Source organism: Opisthorchis viverrini (genome assembly GCF_000715545.1).
Source record: "Opisthorchis viverrini unplaced genomic scaffold opera_v5_57, whole genome shotgun sequence".
Taxonomy (NCBI): domain Eukaryota; kingdom Metazoa; phylum Platyhelminthes; class Trematoda; order Opisthorchiida; family Opisthorchiidae; genus Opisthorchis; species Opisthorchis viverrini.
The window spans coordinates 149,116-166,399 of NW_008751714.1; the positions used below are offsets into that span (position 1 = coordinate 149,116).

The window sequence follows — 17,284 nt, forward strand, 5'->3', positions numbered from 1 at the left end:
CCTGACAATACAGCCGTGCCCAGAGTTCTCTGTCTTCTCCTTATCGCGTAGTCTGGTAGGCTCAGTGCAGGCATAACCAATAGACGGCCACCCACGATACAACACCTACATGCACCACTAGCTCCTAATCTGCCCCAACGTTATGTGATTTGGGCACCCTTACCAATTCCGTTGTTGACCTTTTTCCAGAGGTTAAATGCTGGGAATAACCTTGATAAACATAAACTAGGAACAGTTAACTAGAGAAATCGACACCAAACTCAGTGCATTCACCAAAGCATTCGGCAAAATTGGCGATTCGTGCCTTGAAGGTTTTTGCGCACGCGTGAGGCAGTTAAAAATATCAACCAGAAAGGACTGGTGTGGTACTGCAATGCAAGCACGCTTGAATCAAGTGTTAGGTTCCGGTTGGACACAAGTCAGTGTGAGACACTGACGTCACTTAACTTCATGAACCAGTGATCCATGTACCTTCCCTGAAGGCCCCACCTTCTTATTGCTTCTCCGAGAAGTATGCGACCGTGACGTGTGGATATTCTTTGTATGTAATTTCCGGTTTCATAAAAAAATAGGGACGTAGTAGCTAAGAGGACCAACTACAGAAAACAAGCTTGGTTTTTTTTACCTCCAACGAATATCTTCAATCGCTTTCGGCTGGTTCGTTATAGGTCGCAGCCCTTTCAAACTCTGGCGTACTCTGCTGTGTTCGGTGACCATGCATGATCAGTTAACTGTCCCTAATGTCACACAAACAACAAAAACACATGGACCTAATGCACGCATCAGGATTGTGACCTTCTCGCTTTGTCCCTGTCCGTCAGCAAAAAGTGTCCGTTGGACTTGTTAGTGAATATTTTCACACTTCGTAACGTTTCAAAATGTTTCACCGATGAAAAACAGTTATAGCATGGATGCACCTAGTGAGAATGATTTAAAAACAACAACACTAAGAATATTCCATCCTAATTTGCATACCATGCTCGGTTTCGTCACCATATCACAAACCGACACCCATCGTTTGGAACGGACAGGTCCAGGGATATTCGTTTGTTGACTTCCTACTTGTTGAGACCCATCCGGATCATTCGCATCGTATTTCTTTGCCAGAGTTTCAGCTGCTTTCCACTGCCTTAGAGAGGAAATGTAGTGGCGTCTGTGCATCGACCGAACACTGCGCAGTTCATCCTTGTCTGCACCCCATGTGTACACACCAAGAAGGTAGGGCCATATCTTAGGAGAAGAATGGACACGAAAATAATGATCTATAGGAAAAAGCAGGGAATTTTAAGAGTGAATAAATAGTTAAGTAACTTTGTACGTACTCTTAAATTTACCAGTCCAAAATAACCTAAGTAGTTGGTCAGAGGAATCGATAATTATATCCCAAGTTTTCGTTTGCTTTCTTGCTAGACAGTAATCAACAGTTTCTGAATTTCACGCCAAAGGTCGGTGGCCGGTTAAATGGCAATTCTGAGGCCAGACTCTTGTCGTTGACCCAGAGAAGCAGATTCACTGTTACTCATTCACAATAGTTTGATTTTATGAAACTGAAATAGCCTGCGGAACCAGGAATTAACCTAGGTTGGAGTCAAAATTTAACGCGAGGTACAAAGAGAGTCTCGCAAGTTCATTTGATATCTGGCAGTTACTGAGTGCACTGGTGCAACCAGAAAGCCGGAACAAAGTAAATGGAAGGACCCTTACGGCGCTTGTCGTATCTTCGCTCAACCTCCAATTCTCTCTTAATTAAAATTCATACTCTGCTTGATGTCGTAAAGTTTATATGAGATACGTTTTTGAATTGGATGCAATTCGAACTATATTCAACGACGTAGAATGCGAATGAACTCACCTCGCGCCGAAGCGATTCATCACAGCTCCCGAAATAAATATGTCGACACAGCTCATGGAAAGTAAAATCCTGAAAATAAAATCGAGTCTGATTCAGACAAGGTCAGTTCAGAGTTCGGACATGAGAGTTGGTAACTATTTCTAATAGAAACAAATAAATTAGGTTTACTGCAGATTTCTGCGTAAAGCTACAACAGTCTTCCGAAATATTCAATGGCAGCGCCGGTCATTAAACCGGAACCAGTATTATGTGCAAAACGAAATAGGGGAAGAATAAAGAATAGGGCTAAGCTAACACAGATTTCTTTGGTTTTCAGATCGTCCAACTAACTGAAAGAGCGAATAAGAGCATTTTACCTGAAAAGTAGAGGGATCGGATCAATTAACATCCATTTTTTGCCGAATGAGTAACCTATTGAACGAGGACTGGTCTTCTAGCATACACATTTCTGGACATCAGTTTGATCTTGATGAGAAACTCACTTGGAACCAAGATGAATCTTCTTTTTATGACCTTCTTAAGTCATTATTCGTTTGGACAGATAAAGAAAACATATCTAGGCTTAGTGTTAATGAATGCATTTTGTGGCTACAAACCGTGGTGAAACAAGCCGATGTGGAAGTATGCCTAATTTCTGCACTGATTCCTTCTCATATCCTTTACAAAGATAAATCCTGTTTCTATGGGACGACCATTTCGGTTCCGATTCTCCATTCTCCATTCTACATGGAATGTCTTGTGATATCTTTGGAGGAACAAAGTTTCAAGCCAATAGTGTGCGCTAGATTCTGTTGGCCACATCAAAATAAGGACTGAATAGAACATTAGAGCTGCGCTGTAACACTGGAGGGATTGAGATGATATCAAAGCCATGATAGATTCACTGGGTAATCACCACTCACTGCTTTCAGTTCAGCCCATGAGAACATGTCCAATAAGCGTGAAATTGTGATCACAACTAACGCTGTCTTCACCTCATTCCCTGTCCCATCGGAGATGGTACGAGGAAATTCTGGGTTCAGAATATAAAAGCTGCCAAACATGAAGCCATTTCATTCTTCAAATTGGTCGCTAGAGATATCCTCGTAGAGAGTACCATGATAGTCAGACATATCATAGCTTCAAATGCAAAACAAGAAGGAAAGCAGACGGGCTGACTGATAATGGGCTCAGATAATCTAACCGTGATGCTGTAACAAGGAAGAACCAGCTCTGTTAAGCTAAAAACACTCATTTACAAACCAATTCAGTTTTGACGCGAGACTCATCTGGAACCCAGCTGAATCTCTCATTTATGATGTTTTTAAGAAACTGAACGTGGTGCATCAGGCAGTCTCATGTTTCCGTTGGTACGATATTCCAGATATCACGATACATTGATAGACTGATACACTACTCATAAGGTTGCTAGAAACCCTCCTTGAGGGTCACCAGGTAAACGAAGTCCCCGAATTCCCGTCGACCTTGTGTTCAACTTGGACCCAAATTGCACGAAATTAGCGAAATGTACCTATTTCCATGCCAACTTGGCTTTAATGGAGGCTCGCCTCCCTCTCTCCCTCTCTTTAGCCATGATTTAAGCAGCTAAATGTGCTGTTCCAGGATATCGTGTGACTGTGCCTACCTAGCGAGCCCCGAGGAGAGCAAAGCCGGTCGTGGTCTGTCGAAGGATTTTCAGCAACCGTATGAGTGGTGTACTTTGTCTAAGTTTACTCACTTGTGATGATGGCAGTTCTGAAAATGGCACATTGAACATAATATTGGTGCAACGTTCAACTTGGTCTACACATTAGTGCCATTAGGCTGAAGAAGACGCAACACAATTACGGTGAAATTAATGTTGACTGCCGTGTAATTGTCGCAGAACTGGTGTGCACTGCAAGAGTGACGTATTGGAGTTACCTTGGGGAATTAGGAACAAGAGAAATTCAGTCACAACGAAACGCGTCATCAGTCTCGTTCAGTGTTCAAGATTCTGAAGCACTCAAGGATATCCTCAATGCAACCAAATTAAAGAGGCCAGTCAGTCTAGTTACGAACCGGAGAAATAAATTCAACAATTCATTATCCACAGACACCAAGTGATAAAAACAACTCACTGGCTCGCATCGGTCTTTTATATGAGTCCACAATGTTGGTGTAATTCCATCCTGCGCATTGCGTGGTAGGTCGACAGTAACCAAGTCTGGGGACACCAGATTTCCTAATTTGGATCGGAGGGTGCGCATTTTACGGCAGAAACCTAACCCTTTAACAGAGGGAACATGTTATGGAAGTTATGAGTATGAGAAAGGTGACCTTACTATTGTGATACGGGCTTTATATCAATTGCCTCAGAAGCATTGGGGTGTTTAATATACGAAAATCTTTTCTGGGAGAACAGCGTTTATTAGGGAGGTGTGTAATTGAAAGGTCTGATGTGAACAGACGCACAGCACCAATTTCATCGGTAGCAGGCAATCAGAGTTTAGTGGAGCAAGACAGGGTAATATTAAGGCTATTTAAACACAAAAATACGCCTGATTACCGTTTGTCCGGTTTAAGCTGATTAAAGTGGATCAAGAAGAAGCGGGAAGTCGGTTGCTTGTCCAAAAACATGCGAAGTAGTTGCAAGTGACAGGGTACAATTGAAATCTATAAAACTTCGGATGCGTCTGAATAGTTCCAAGTCATATCGCCCCTATTATAACCGAAAATATCCTGTGGTCTATACAGCGGTGTATTTGGATCTCGAAAGAATCAGGTAAAACAAGTCGTTCATCCTTATTGGGTCTCATCAGGTGGGAGAAATGTTGTCAGGCAAATGACGGCTGAGTAAAATTAAGGTCTAATATCGTGCTTGCCGAGGGGTTGTTAAGTTGATTAACTTAAATCTAATTCGGTTTTTAGGTAGCCAACTACCAACCCACCAAAACAACCTGAGAGCTACCGATTACTCAGATCCGTTTAGCCAATCAATGATTTTCATGAAAAAGCTGACCGGGGTCTGGATTGGATGCCCCTGCTCTCCTTGTTCGCTTTTGAAATGAACACTTTTTTCTCACAGGAAACCCCACAAAGTAGAATGAGTATGTTTTAATGAAATTTGATTGGCTAATGAAATGAACATATGAAATTAGTGAAGAGTTTTTTGAATGAAACCAGCCTTCACTAGCCATCATGGAGATAGCATTGGAAATACCAAGTTCCAAATGCATTTTGCAGTACAGGTTTACCTCAAAGATAGGACTTTGAGGACAAATATAAAAATACAATACAAAATATAAACAAATAGATAATAGTTATGTGTTGCATAAATAATATAGACTAATATTATTCGAATATGAATATACAGAATATAATATAGTATAAAATGAAGATAGAAATCACTTGAGGATACCTGGAAGCTGTGATCTGAGAAAGAAAACTTAACTTGCCCTTTTACGGGACCTCCCACCAGTGAGTCGCACTACACAATTGTAATATTACGAAAAGCTGGAACCAATGATTGTTAACCGAGTAGCTGACTTACATCGATGAAACGCCCTTGATAAAATTTCTCGTCGAATATTATCACACAGTTGTTCGATGGGTGTTTCATGTCGCTCTTTGTAGTCCAAAGGTGAGTCCGGGTTCTCCATGATCGGCTGAGAATCACGTCTCCTCCCAAGGCACTCCTCAATCTATAAATATGACGTAAATGGAAACCTCGGACAGCGTGCGACCCATTGCATTCGGTTTATCACAACAGCACAACATTGAACCACAAATGCATCATGGCCGTTAACCGATGCTGAGAATGTAAAGATGGTTTAAACATTCACTTTGATATCTGAATCAATACTTTTTTGTACATTTTTCGTGAGCTGCTCGGTGGGGGCTTTTTAACAAGTTATCAAGCCAAGTGATACTCAGATCTATTTGATACAAACAGGGTATTGTACGTTTTTCGTCCATACTAACCATATGCTAACAAGAAATCAGAGACAAGCGGTTCTTTTCCCATGTTTATTTTACTGGAGGCTATTTTACTAGGACCAGTTACCCGGGGTCAATCGTTTTGTAGAGGATTGCACCGAGGGATTTTCCGGGAGGAGGCAGCTATTGGGAGACCGAGTACTGAGCATAACGGCTGTATTCGTACTCTCCTAGATTCAGTAAAAACGGAGCTCGGACATAAACAAAGACCGGATAGCTTAACTGCTAGGTTCAGTTACTTGTCTCTGATCACGATTCCGCATTTTAATCGACTTCAGTCGTTCACATTCATCTGTTTCCTATAACCTGAATAACTATTTGTAAAATGAGAGATTAAGTGGACTTTCATTTCCCCGGATTTCTCTGGATTCTACATAATGATGATAAGTTAACTCAGATTCACTAGCCCTCATTCACTGCTCATGAATCTGGTGCATCTTTTATCGCAACAGCGTTGAAAAGCACCAAGATTGGTCAACATGACATTACCGTTCGTCACCTTCTTTACTATCGACCTGATTTCATGGTGTTTCCTGAGGGATCACTGGAGGTGGATGTCCAGTTAAGCTTTACTTTCAAGTTACACTTGTAATGATTTGAACCCAAAATAAAGGTGCTAGCTAGTCCAAAGTGACCTCATGGTGATCTCCTTATTCATTTGCTTACTCAGTCCATATACTTTCGATCTCCACTTGTTTTGCTCATTTGTGTATTCAATGCAACTTGCCACAAAGGCCGTTCCAGCCATCGATGGTTTGAGGTAACACTGAGCCACTTACCTATACACGTTCGTGCTTCGTTTGCTTAGTCTGGTCTGACTTGCCCTGTTGTGATTTCCTTGAATCGCATCAGTAATCACAATCACGAGACCGGCCTTAGAACGGGTGGTCAAGACTTGTAAAGCCGGCTCAACATTAAGCCTGCCTTTGCCCGGTATGCAAACCTTGAAACTGCGCTATGGCAGCTAATGGAAGACTTTCACGCTTGTTGATGCAAAGAAGGTGGACAATCAAAGTTGGTTGTGTGGTTTCGCTCACCTTTTTGTAAACAGTACCGTAGACCTTCAAACCCATTTCTTCCTTTTGATATTTCGGATCATCAGACCTACGCAAATTTCCGCATAAGTAACCTCAACAGATGCGATAAGACTTCGTGATAAGAAGCATTTGATAACTTAAATAATGAAAGCAGCTAGTTGACGTACCTTAAGCAATCAGCAGCCTTCCGAAAAAGCAATGAAGTTCGAGAATAACTTTGTCATTGTTAGACTGAGAGACTACACTTGTGGCGTGAGACTTCAGTTACTCCCGTCTGAATTCTTTTCAAAACGCTTTTCTAATGGTGGGTCAAACAAGTGAATATAATCTCTGACAATAAAGCTACAAGCAAAAATTCTTGCAAAAAGCGTTAAGATATTCATTTGAACACGAGGTATGCAAGTTTAATGAATAAATGCAACTGTCAACTGAAGGCGAAGGAAGAGAAGATCCACACCTGTTGTTCTCCAGCCCCCTCCACTTGCTTCAAGGACCTAAATCCTCAACCAAGTTTACTTGTGGCAACCAAGTTCCATATTTCAGAGAACACTTTCATATATAATGAGCATTATTCATCACTCGCCTTGAGAAACCTGGTAACATTTGTGTTTTGATTGTGATGACATTGTGCTCGATTAGGATACAACGGACTCGCCCGTTTCTGATATGCCTCAAATAAACTGGATGCAAAGAGGTCACCTTGTATCCTATCCGAGCCGATATTTAAGATTTCAAGGCATTTTTTCTTAGTAGAGACCCTTCGTCAACCGCGTAAATATTACCGCATTTGGGAACGCGGTAACGATTTTGTTCTAGGAAATCGGGTTTCCTGCATTATCATTGGTATCAGCTGAAACCCATCTTTCGTACTATATCGCTTGTAAAAGACATTCTGGAGCCAGAGACCACTTGTGTCTTACAAGATCGGTTGGAGAACGTCATAAACAAAAGACAAATTCGAATCTTGTTTTAGGCTTACACTCTGTCCTAAACAAGCATGCTTTCAGGCCACGGAATCATCCACAGTGATTTCAAATAAAAGGGTAGTGTCAGTCTATGAAAGCAGTTGTTAACCTACACGCTAAAAGTTAAACGGTTTTCTCAGAAAGCAGTCACGTTTGTCGCAAATTTCTGCTTAGTAAAACGATAATAATCAGTTTGTCTCTGCCTCAGGTCGGTGTTCATGGTTCCGTTTACGTGCCCCCAATTAGAGGTTTCTGATTTGTATTCCTAGCCTCCCTCAGTTTCGACTGCACAGTTTTTGGCCAAACTGGTTGACCACCGCTTAAATGAGGTAAAAAGACGGAAATGAATATACATTACATTGTTTCGCCTTATGAGGTTTGTTCGGCTATCTGATTTATTCCATTGTACAGAATTGTGGAATTCCCAAGTGCAAGTCATGCGAGCGAGATAGAAATTAGCGAGCGAATAAGGGCCATAGAATGAGCACTCGGAAGTATAGTGTTCCTACTATGTTGTGACTTCGCCGTGCATAATATTGAAATAAGACGGTATCGACGAGTTAGACTATCGTCAAGCATATTTAGCAACATTTGATTCAGTACATGGGTGCCCAAGATCTTCTTGACTAAAAGCTAATGAAACCGGAAATCGAGGACAACTACACTTGCCCAACCATCTTTTCTTGATGGGACCCACCAGATGTCACAAAATAGGTCATCCATCAACTCGTTATCAACACCTCCCTGTTGACGGATTCAAGCAGTGTCCCAAAGGCAGAGCAAACCTTTTTCTAGCCCAACGGGAAATAGCAGTTATCAAGTTGGATAATTTCCACCAGTTCATTCCCTCTTAGGAGGGGAAATATTGTTCCAGCTCTTATGACTGGATGAATGAGCTCACAGTCAATAGGAGTCATCCACTGGTGGAGCGATCAGACCGAGATACTCAGTGATGTGCATTCCTGTCGGGAACGACCGGTATATGTAGCCCGCATAGAACCATAATCCTTTCGCAGAACCAAATAAATGAGGAGAAACAAACGACAATAACACTCCTAAGGAATACCCCAGGTAACACCCCAAAATAAAATTCTGTTCTATCTGGTTGATTTACCTTTTTTAACGAAATTTCAAACAGCCATAAACCAGTAGCTGATGGAAAACCGACTGAGTAAAAATGGGAGATCAATGTTGACAAAAACCTTGTATTCTATCTACAAAGTACCTCTAAGTGAACAGATAAGATTGTGTGAAAACTTATGTAAGACGTCCATAAAACTAAACCAACCTTGCTGAGTTTTGACTTGCCACAGGCTATTCTGAACTTCCGAAAGTTGCGTCCCTCAAACTTATAACTGGACACTCGCAAATTCACGCCCGAATTTTCATAGTCTGTGTCAATCTCAGACTGCGTTGTACTACTTTGTCTCAAGGAAGTTGGAGGACGGTTCTCGTTCGACTTCTCACTGCTCCCCGAAGGTCTTCGGGTCATAAATGGGCTCCAGTTAGGCAAAAACATTTCCGAGTCAAGATTTGTGAAGAAAAAAGCCAGGCGGAGTCCTTGATACAGTGGTTGGTTTCCTGGAGTGGTGGATTTCGGTGTTTTGTTTGTTTGGGTTTCAGCCTTGACTTCTGACAATGAAAGTGCAATGTTAAGAGAACGTGAGTCGGTGACTGAAACGGTAGGTCATACATGAGCCTCTGAAGATAGGAACTCACTTTTACGCATTAACGTAGCCTTATAAGACAGTAAAAAATACTGAGGTGGAGGAGTTGTCCTTTCCGTATAATTTGAAAAATGCGAACTGCATTCAGTTCGGATGGAGGGACGATGCATGCATTTTTTCTAGATAGACCACTGTATTTTTGCATTACTACACCTCCAACTACAACGTATATACTATTTAGCCTGACTCTAACTTAGATTAAGTAGACCTTCAATGCCGATATCATCTGTTGCGGAAAATAATGAGAGACCCACGTTCGGATGTGCAGGGGCAGGTCAATACAAATCATACCTATGCGTCCTACTAACCAGTCAGAGGTGATGCATTAGAATGGGAATTCCTCATACCTTCTTGTTAGCGATCTAATTGGCCTTCGGCGCTGAATCACGATGGGCTGTGCGTCCCACCGGGAGGTTGCGTGTCTAAGACTTCTAATTCCTTGAGGTATTCACACTTGACGACTCCCAGTAGGGATGAAAAAACTGCACAGTGCTTCTAGGCTTCCTAGCATAGACTAAATTCACTTGCAGGACCGAATTTCGACAAGAACTGACGATTGCAACAAACAATGGCTTCCTGAAGTGTGGCAGGTCACATGTGATTATGAACAATCTGAAGCAGTACACACGAACAAAATACCGGAGAGATTTAGGAACAGTAAAATGATCGAATACTCCACAAAATTCTGTGAATGAATGCGTAACCATATTGCTCTTTTTGATGGTGACACCTATAAGCAGCGTGCCTTCCGTTTTCTCGCTCTCTGGATGAGCGAGATGAGTCTACAAAACTCAAAAGTGTGGCGACCCCTCGCGTTTTCAGACGAGTCCCCTTACGAAGCAGTATCATAAGTCAGACTTAAACAAATCATCCTCCCGCTTTTGGTCGGAAATGTCCCACAGTATCCCAAATTAAAAAAATACAACACTGTCAAATTGTTTTGTTTGAAACAAATCACCATTCTCGATCTTGGAAACCGGTGAATGGCATTTACTGTGTCATCCATCAGTCCAATTATCCTCTCCAACGAACCCCCCTCGAAATAAGGCGAGATCATCATGGGTTACTTAACTGTTGACTCCCCCATCCATTTTTTAATTTCACTGACCGTGATTTATTGAGCATGTTTCTCGTGAAATTTAAGCGCAGTTTCGGGATTGAAATGGCTTGGACGCGGTTCTTATCAGCTGGACGTCTTGGTGCTTTCTTCTTGTAGGTTTCAACTAAAACAAATGGCATTCAGAAAGATCTACGACGTTTGTGCGAACGCCAGTCCTACGAGACATCATTGATGAAGCTGACTAAAGAAAGCTTTCTCCAGCATCTACTTTACGTGACCAAGCTCCTGGATATAGTGGATCCTTCACGGGAGATAACGCGGTGATTTGAACCAATACTGGGAGCATCTTGTTTATCTATGTACGAGGTCTCAATGTCACACGACAGTCGGTCGATATTCCTAACACTAATATTCTGTCCTTTGGTCAGAATCAGGGGTATGGAAGGTTACCAATGGGCTCATTCGCGCGTTTACTTTCAGGTCTGGTAGATTGAACTACATATACTCCAGCATCTACTTTACGTGACCAAGCTCCTGGATATAGTGGATCCTTCACGGGAGATAACGCGGTGATTTGAACCAATACTGGGAGCATCTTGTTTATCTATGTACGAGGTCTCAATGTCACACGACAGTCGGTCGATATTCCTAACACTAATATTCTGTCCTTTGGTCAGAATCAGGGGTATGGAAGGTTACCAATGGGCTCATTCGCGCGTTTACTTTCAGGTCTGGTAGATTGACCAGTACTACATATATATATATATATATATATGGATTAAACGCGATTATTATAAAACCACTTACGTGAAGTTTTATCAGATTCCAGTGGCGGCTCCAGTGAGAAACCATACTTTCCCATGGCTTGTTCTAGACAATGCAGAAATGTATCCAGATAACTGGTGTGCTGGAAAGTAAGAGGACTGAGTTGGAGGCCTTCCTTTGTTACAAACACCACTGAGGAATTCTCTTCTGGAATTGGAAAGGTATATGTCGGTTGAATTAGCCTATGCAATGACACGAGGTGGAAAAATTAACTGAGACATTTTTTGAATATGTGGATTTCAACGAATAACGCAAATGCGACCCATACTCATTAAGACTGATTTCAGCATGAACCGACAAATGTGATGGCGTCTGGTAACGTCAGGATTTTTGTTCAAGAAGGAACATCTTTCGTTCAGTAGCCTCCCATTCGCATCGTTCTCTCTAAGTTTCCACAAAATTGTCCAATGGTTTAATCCATTAACTGGAGCAGTTGGATCAAGGATAAGCCGAAGCATGTCCGTTTCTAAAGGTGTGTACCAAACTTAGGCATTGAGCATTTTGAATATGTAATCAATCCCAGTAAAGCCTTCTCCAAAAAATGAATAGTGCCTGTGTTGGATCTCTAAATATGTCCGCAGACTGAATCGGAACAGAAGCACTTTCACAATTGCCTTATGATTACCTCAGGACCGCATACCTACCATTTGCTTGGACCATGTAGCGCGGTCTTTCGCAGGCAGACCTCATAATTTTTACCCCAATTTGGCCTCACATGCTCTCTCACGGTTGACGAGATTTTTGTTATTCTGCTTGATGTTTTTACCTGCTGGTTTGTTAAAATCCACTGAACACAACTCTGTTTTCAGTCAACTGGAAACGTTTACATTCAAACTGCTCAGCTCGGCGAACAAACCAACGACCATCTATGCTATCTGAGCTTCCAACATTCTTTTCAATAGTGACTGGAAAATGATTTGGTGTTCGGTTTCAATAGAGTATGATGAATCTAAATATGCACAAATCTATAATGAACTGTCGGCGACCTGATAATTGTGTGAACAAGCGCAGACGAGGGATTCTAGGGGATATTGGAAACAGAAAAGTGAAAGCCATAGATAATGTAAAAATGACTGCTATCAGTTTGGGAATGCCAATGTATTTACTTAAACTTCCATTCGCTCAAAAGCCAGCGTTGTCAGCAGAGTGGTAAGAAAAATCAAGTCTGTTTCTAACAATTGAAATGTTTCCACCCATATCGATTTCGAAAAAAGTTAACAAATGCGAAAGCATAGTTTCTGATCTTCTGGAATTTCGCATCCCAGTGCGCTTTTGAAATGTACTCAAAATGATCTGTTTAGCACCAAACTAGAAACATGGATCAAAGAACACTTGAACGCTAAAGGAATATGATATCACTACCAGTAAACGAGAGTTTTTCGTCTATCTATTGTTAACGTCCGGTTTGATAAGTCATGTTCTTTCGGATATTGTACAGATAAAACGGTATCACCAACAGTGGATTTCCCCTAGAACGTATAACAGAGGAGATTATGATGAACAACAAAGAGACCATCCGGAAAACAATTCTGCACTCACGTGAGTCATGACAATGAACGTAAGCCAAGTCAGTCAGTTTAACTCGAAGCGCGTAGGTCCAGTATAGACTGTAAGGAAGCGCGTAATACACGTATAGTTTTTCAATGTCTTTTACGACAGATAATTTTGGAACCATAAGAAAAAGCTATAATACCCAAGTACATATATATCAGGGATGACTGTAGGGGGTTTGTATACTCCTTGTCGCTGGAGTTCTGTCGCAGTTCGCTAATCTTAAAAAAAGATTGCCGATAGATCGGTGGTTTCAAACGCTTTCGGACAAATTTTCTTCGGTCATTTGCCAACATTCCAGCTCCCCTCCTAAATACCCAAGACAAAGTTAGAATAACAACCATGTTCATCCATAAGCCTGGCGCTCTTTAGGAGTTGTGTTGGCTGTGACCACCGTTCATATATGATCCACATCCGTAATACTTCCAAGGGTCTTCTGGATTGGTTTCTATTTCTTTCCAATGGGACGCTGAACTTCCAACCAGACAAGATAAAAATTCAACTTTGTTCATCATCCATTTCTACGAAAAATCTCAGTTGGTCACTGTGTTCAAGAACCATTTTCAATTCATATTCAAGTTTTGCTTACTGTTTACTGTAAACTCTAATAAGAAGTTAGTTGAAATTAGGGCTGGTTGTGACTCTACCATATCTTCGGATATCTGGATAAGGAACAGTGTGCTTGTTCTGGACGTCTTAATGTAATAATTGTATAACTTAAAACGGTTCCGGAAGAAAGTAGGGGTGATATGTTGGTCAGCTTACGAAAGAAATTATTCGGTGAATGCGTTTCGCTTTTCTACCTAAATAGCAGATTCCTCAAAGGTTGTGCAGGGTCAAAATTTCAAATTTACGAATGAATTCTCTGTGAATTCGGTGTTCCTACTCGGGAAAGCTGAGCAAAAATAATGCAAACGTCATACGGATAAAAGTGGTTTGTTTGACCCAGTAGTTTGGCAGGAACGCAAGACGGCGCTGACAACTTGGCACTTGTTCCCATGTAAAACCTACTTATAGGTTTGGCACATGACCTTTGGTGCTCGCCCACCTACTTCGACCAAATAGGTTGATGTAACAAACCATGTCAATTAGAACTGTCATTCGACTTGTTTCCGGAGCACTCATATACGTGGAAGCAAACTACTGTCCGAACATTTGCTCCCAACAATCGAATTTCCCCCCGGAAAACACCACTATCAACATTAAAGTACCCATGTATAAAGTCTCCAGCCCTACAATGAATGGTTCTGTTATGCAAATGTGCAAGTATATTACCATCGTAAGTTTACCATTGCATGGGTTAACAGTTAAGCATCATTAGTCTGATCACAGTCTGGCATGCGAAGCACAATCCTGTCTCCTGCGTTTTGGGAAGTCACTTCATTAAACCCCGATAGAAACTTGCTGCAAAATTTCCCCCAGTAAAGCTATAAGCTAAATAATCTAACTGAATGCCACCTTCGAGAGTGCAATCTGCGTACTAGATGCACCAACACAAACCGACTGCAGTATCGTCCCTTGCAATACTGAATCTATCAGATGGCTCCACCAAAGTTGTGTGGATTGTCCCTCCTAGCCTTGGTGGATCCGGATATTCCTGCATGCTGTCTATGTCTTCTGCGCGGCCTTCCCAAAACTGGTTTGTTCCCAACACAATACAGGCAATTTGGGCAAACGATCAACCCAAATTCAATGTCAGAATTATAAACAAAAAGCTGTTAGGGGTTATGGAAGCGTATCAATAAGATGAGCAAGAAGTTTCCCTGATCTTTGAGTCTCGTAAACTTTCAACTGCATATGGTACTGTCGTCAAGTCAATCTTGTCACTCTAAGCGAAAAATCGATATATATATGCGAGAGCACTCACTCCCGGCACCAACGATTCGATTTATTTTGCTGACTACTAGGAGCCAATGGTGATATATCTCCATTCAGTTGATGCGAAGTTCGTCTTGCATTTCCAAACTGCGTCGCATGTCCATCACTGGATATCGCTCCGTTCGGGGTCCAGTTCAGAAAAATACCCAAATCTTTTCCATAATCATGGATTGAAACGTAGCCCCGCATTGGAAAAATGCTATCGCGCTGAAAATTGAAGAAAAAACTTTCATTGATGTGATAACATTGCAGTATATGAAGTTTTTGCTGTTTCTAGTTTTAGGTACAAACGTGATTGCCTTTATCTGCATAGTAATTGCGCGCTGTATGAATAAATACATTCGGCAGTCTGGGTCGGGTATAAAAACGAATATTTCATTACATGCATGTACACATATTTGCTTACACATATCTCAGTCGAACTGTCACACACTTATCCACTTGTATATTGGCTGTTACCATTCCAATGGAGTTATGATTCCGCTTCCAAGAACCTTGAGTTTTACTGGCTATTTGCACCAAAACAGCAAAATACTGGAGAAGCAGTCCTTGGGTTCTTTACAGGCATGCGTGATAGTCCTGTTCGCATCCATATGCCTTGTCAGGGGATCACCAATTTACAGTCTGTGTGGTAACACTTACTCTATTCGAGTACATACCTAAGTATCTAAGTAAGTCTCACAGAATCACCCTGTAAATGGCATGACATCAGAGTAGCTAACGGGATCAAAACCCAAGAGCTGGTAGTACAATCACATCATTCAACCGGTAGTCTTCCACCGCGGTCGCATAGTACGTACGTAGCCATGAACGAGGCGTGTTTAGTAAATTACACTACTACTACTATTAATATACTAAACTAAACAAAACTGAAAGGTGCATGTTCGGTTGGTTATGGACTAGTGCATACTTTAGAAAGGCAAAACAACTAACCAAGAGAGCAACGAATTCAAACATGCATTGGTGGGATCGCCCGCCCATGCTGGGCCTAGCGGAGGCAGGGGATATATATGCGTAAACTAAAAAGACTTGCCCTCTGTCACGAATCACGTTAGTGTTGGTACTACAGATCAGATAAGTACGCCGGTAGGTCCTTTTAGGCCAGTATTGTAGATTCTTAATCTAGTAGTCAAACAGACGCACGATCAAATCCGCTTCAATAATGGCATAAGAAAAACTGGAAAAGATGCCACTTAAGACCATTCACGTGGCCCTAAGAAGTAGAGGCACGTGGTCAAAGAATTTTGAGTAAAATATGGACGCTATGTTAGTTTTTCACGGTTTCTTCCTCTACTCTGATTTGTCCATTCTCAATTTGCATTCTGTTGGGTTCGCCCTCTTCTGGAGTGATTAGTTGGTTTTATAGACCTGCTTTCCTCTTTGTAATGGCTGGTGTCCCTGCGTCCGTTGGTTAATTCAGCACTTTGATTTTTTGGTCTGGCGCCTCCTCCTGTCAAACCTATGTACCCCTTTGAATCGGAGTTTCCCACTTCTTCCTCGACTGGTCCCTTGTACACTTTACGCCTCCATCGTTCTGGCGACCCATTGTAGTTAGTGGTTGCAGAATAGGGTCAGAATCAAAGGGTTTGTTGTTAGCTTCCTAGGGTAAGTCCCAAGATCCTATAACTTCACATTCTTTCTTCGTTCTTGCTTGTGAATTCAGCACGACAACCGTTATGTGGGCCAATGTGAACCAATAGTTTTAGAATCACAGTCGACGCCAAAATGGAACACTCAAGTATGCGAATAACTGAAATTGTTGGTTTGCCTCATGATCTTGCGTGGAAATGCGATAAAGTCGCAGCCATATTTGAGCCTACTGAGCTAAACTCACTGCCCAATAAACTAATTTGATGTATGAACATGAAAAAATCGATTTTCAAAATCCGTAGTACGTCATCTTTGTTACCTCTCCATTTAAAATGTGTCTTATTGCGCACCAACCCCAAATAGTTTTTACTTTCAGTAAAACTCCGATAGTCGGGAAGAACGATATTATTGTGGTACAGTATTCAAAATAAATAAATAACTGGATCTAAAGTCATATTTCCATGAAGAAGTGTTAGAAAAGAACATCCATGGTTTTGTTAAATTAAGTAAGAACACTTCAGTTGATCAAGTTTATCATAAGGGAGCAGTGAACAAACTTACCATGCATCTAGTGGTTTTGGAAACCATATTTTTGCGGTGATAAATGTCGTAATATTGTTTTGAAACATCAGGAAAATCGCCGAACTAAAGCATATGATGATACCTTGAGCTACTTCAGTTAACTTGTATGGTGACGGTAGCCGATCAGCAATTCAGTGCCACAACACATGAAAATTCCATAAAATATTGCTGATGAGGGCCAGCCATCAACGAGTTTTCGACAAGAGAATGTACCCTAGTCAAGATTCCTCAGGCACTCAGGTGGGAAGGTATGCACCAAA

At 41.5% G+C, this 17,284-nt stretch overlaps 1 protein-coding gene across 1 annotated transcript in view; it reads right to left on the reverse strand.

Annotated features, from left to right (window-relative positions):
• Nucleotides 1-17,284, reverse strand: part of T265_03835 (hypothetical protein) — a gene marked incomplete at both ends in the record, with an annotated part of 73,859 nt that overhangs the window by 16,103 nt on the left and 40,472 nt on the right. The window contains 8 exons of the mRNA XM_009168416.1: nt 976-1,230; nt 1,853-1,921; nt 3,952-4,100; nt 5,364-5,514; nt 9,100-9,485; nt 11,406-11,570; nt 12,963-13,030; nt 14,842-15,059. Coding sequence (XP_009166680.1) covers nt 976-1,230; nt 1,853-1,921; nt 3,952-4,100; nt 5,364-5,514; nt 9,100-9,485; nt 11,406-11,570; nt 12,963-13,030; nt 14,842-15,059 — 1,461 coding nt within the window. The remainder of the gene's footprint in view (nt 1-975; nt 1,231-1,852; nt 1,922-3,951; nt 4,101-5,363; nt 5,515-9,099; nt 9,486-11,405; nt 11,571-12,962; nt 13,031-14,841; nt 15,060-17,284) is intronic.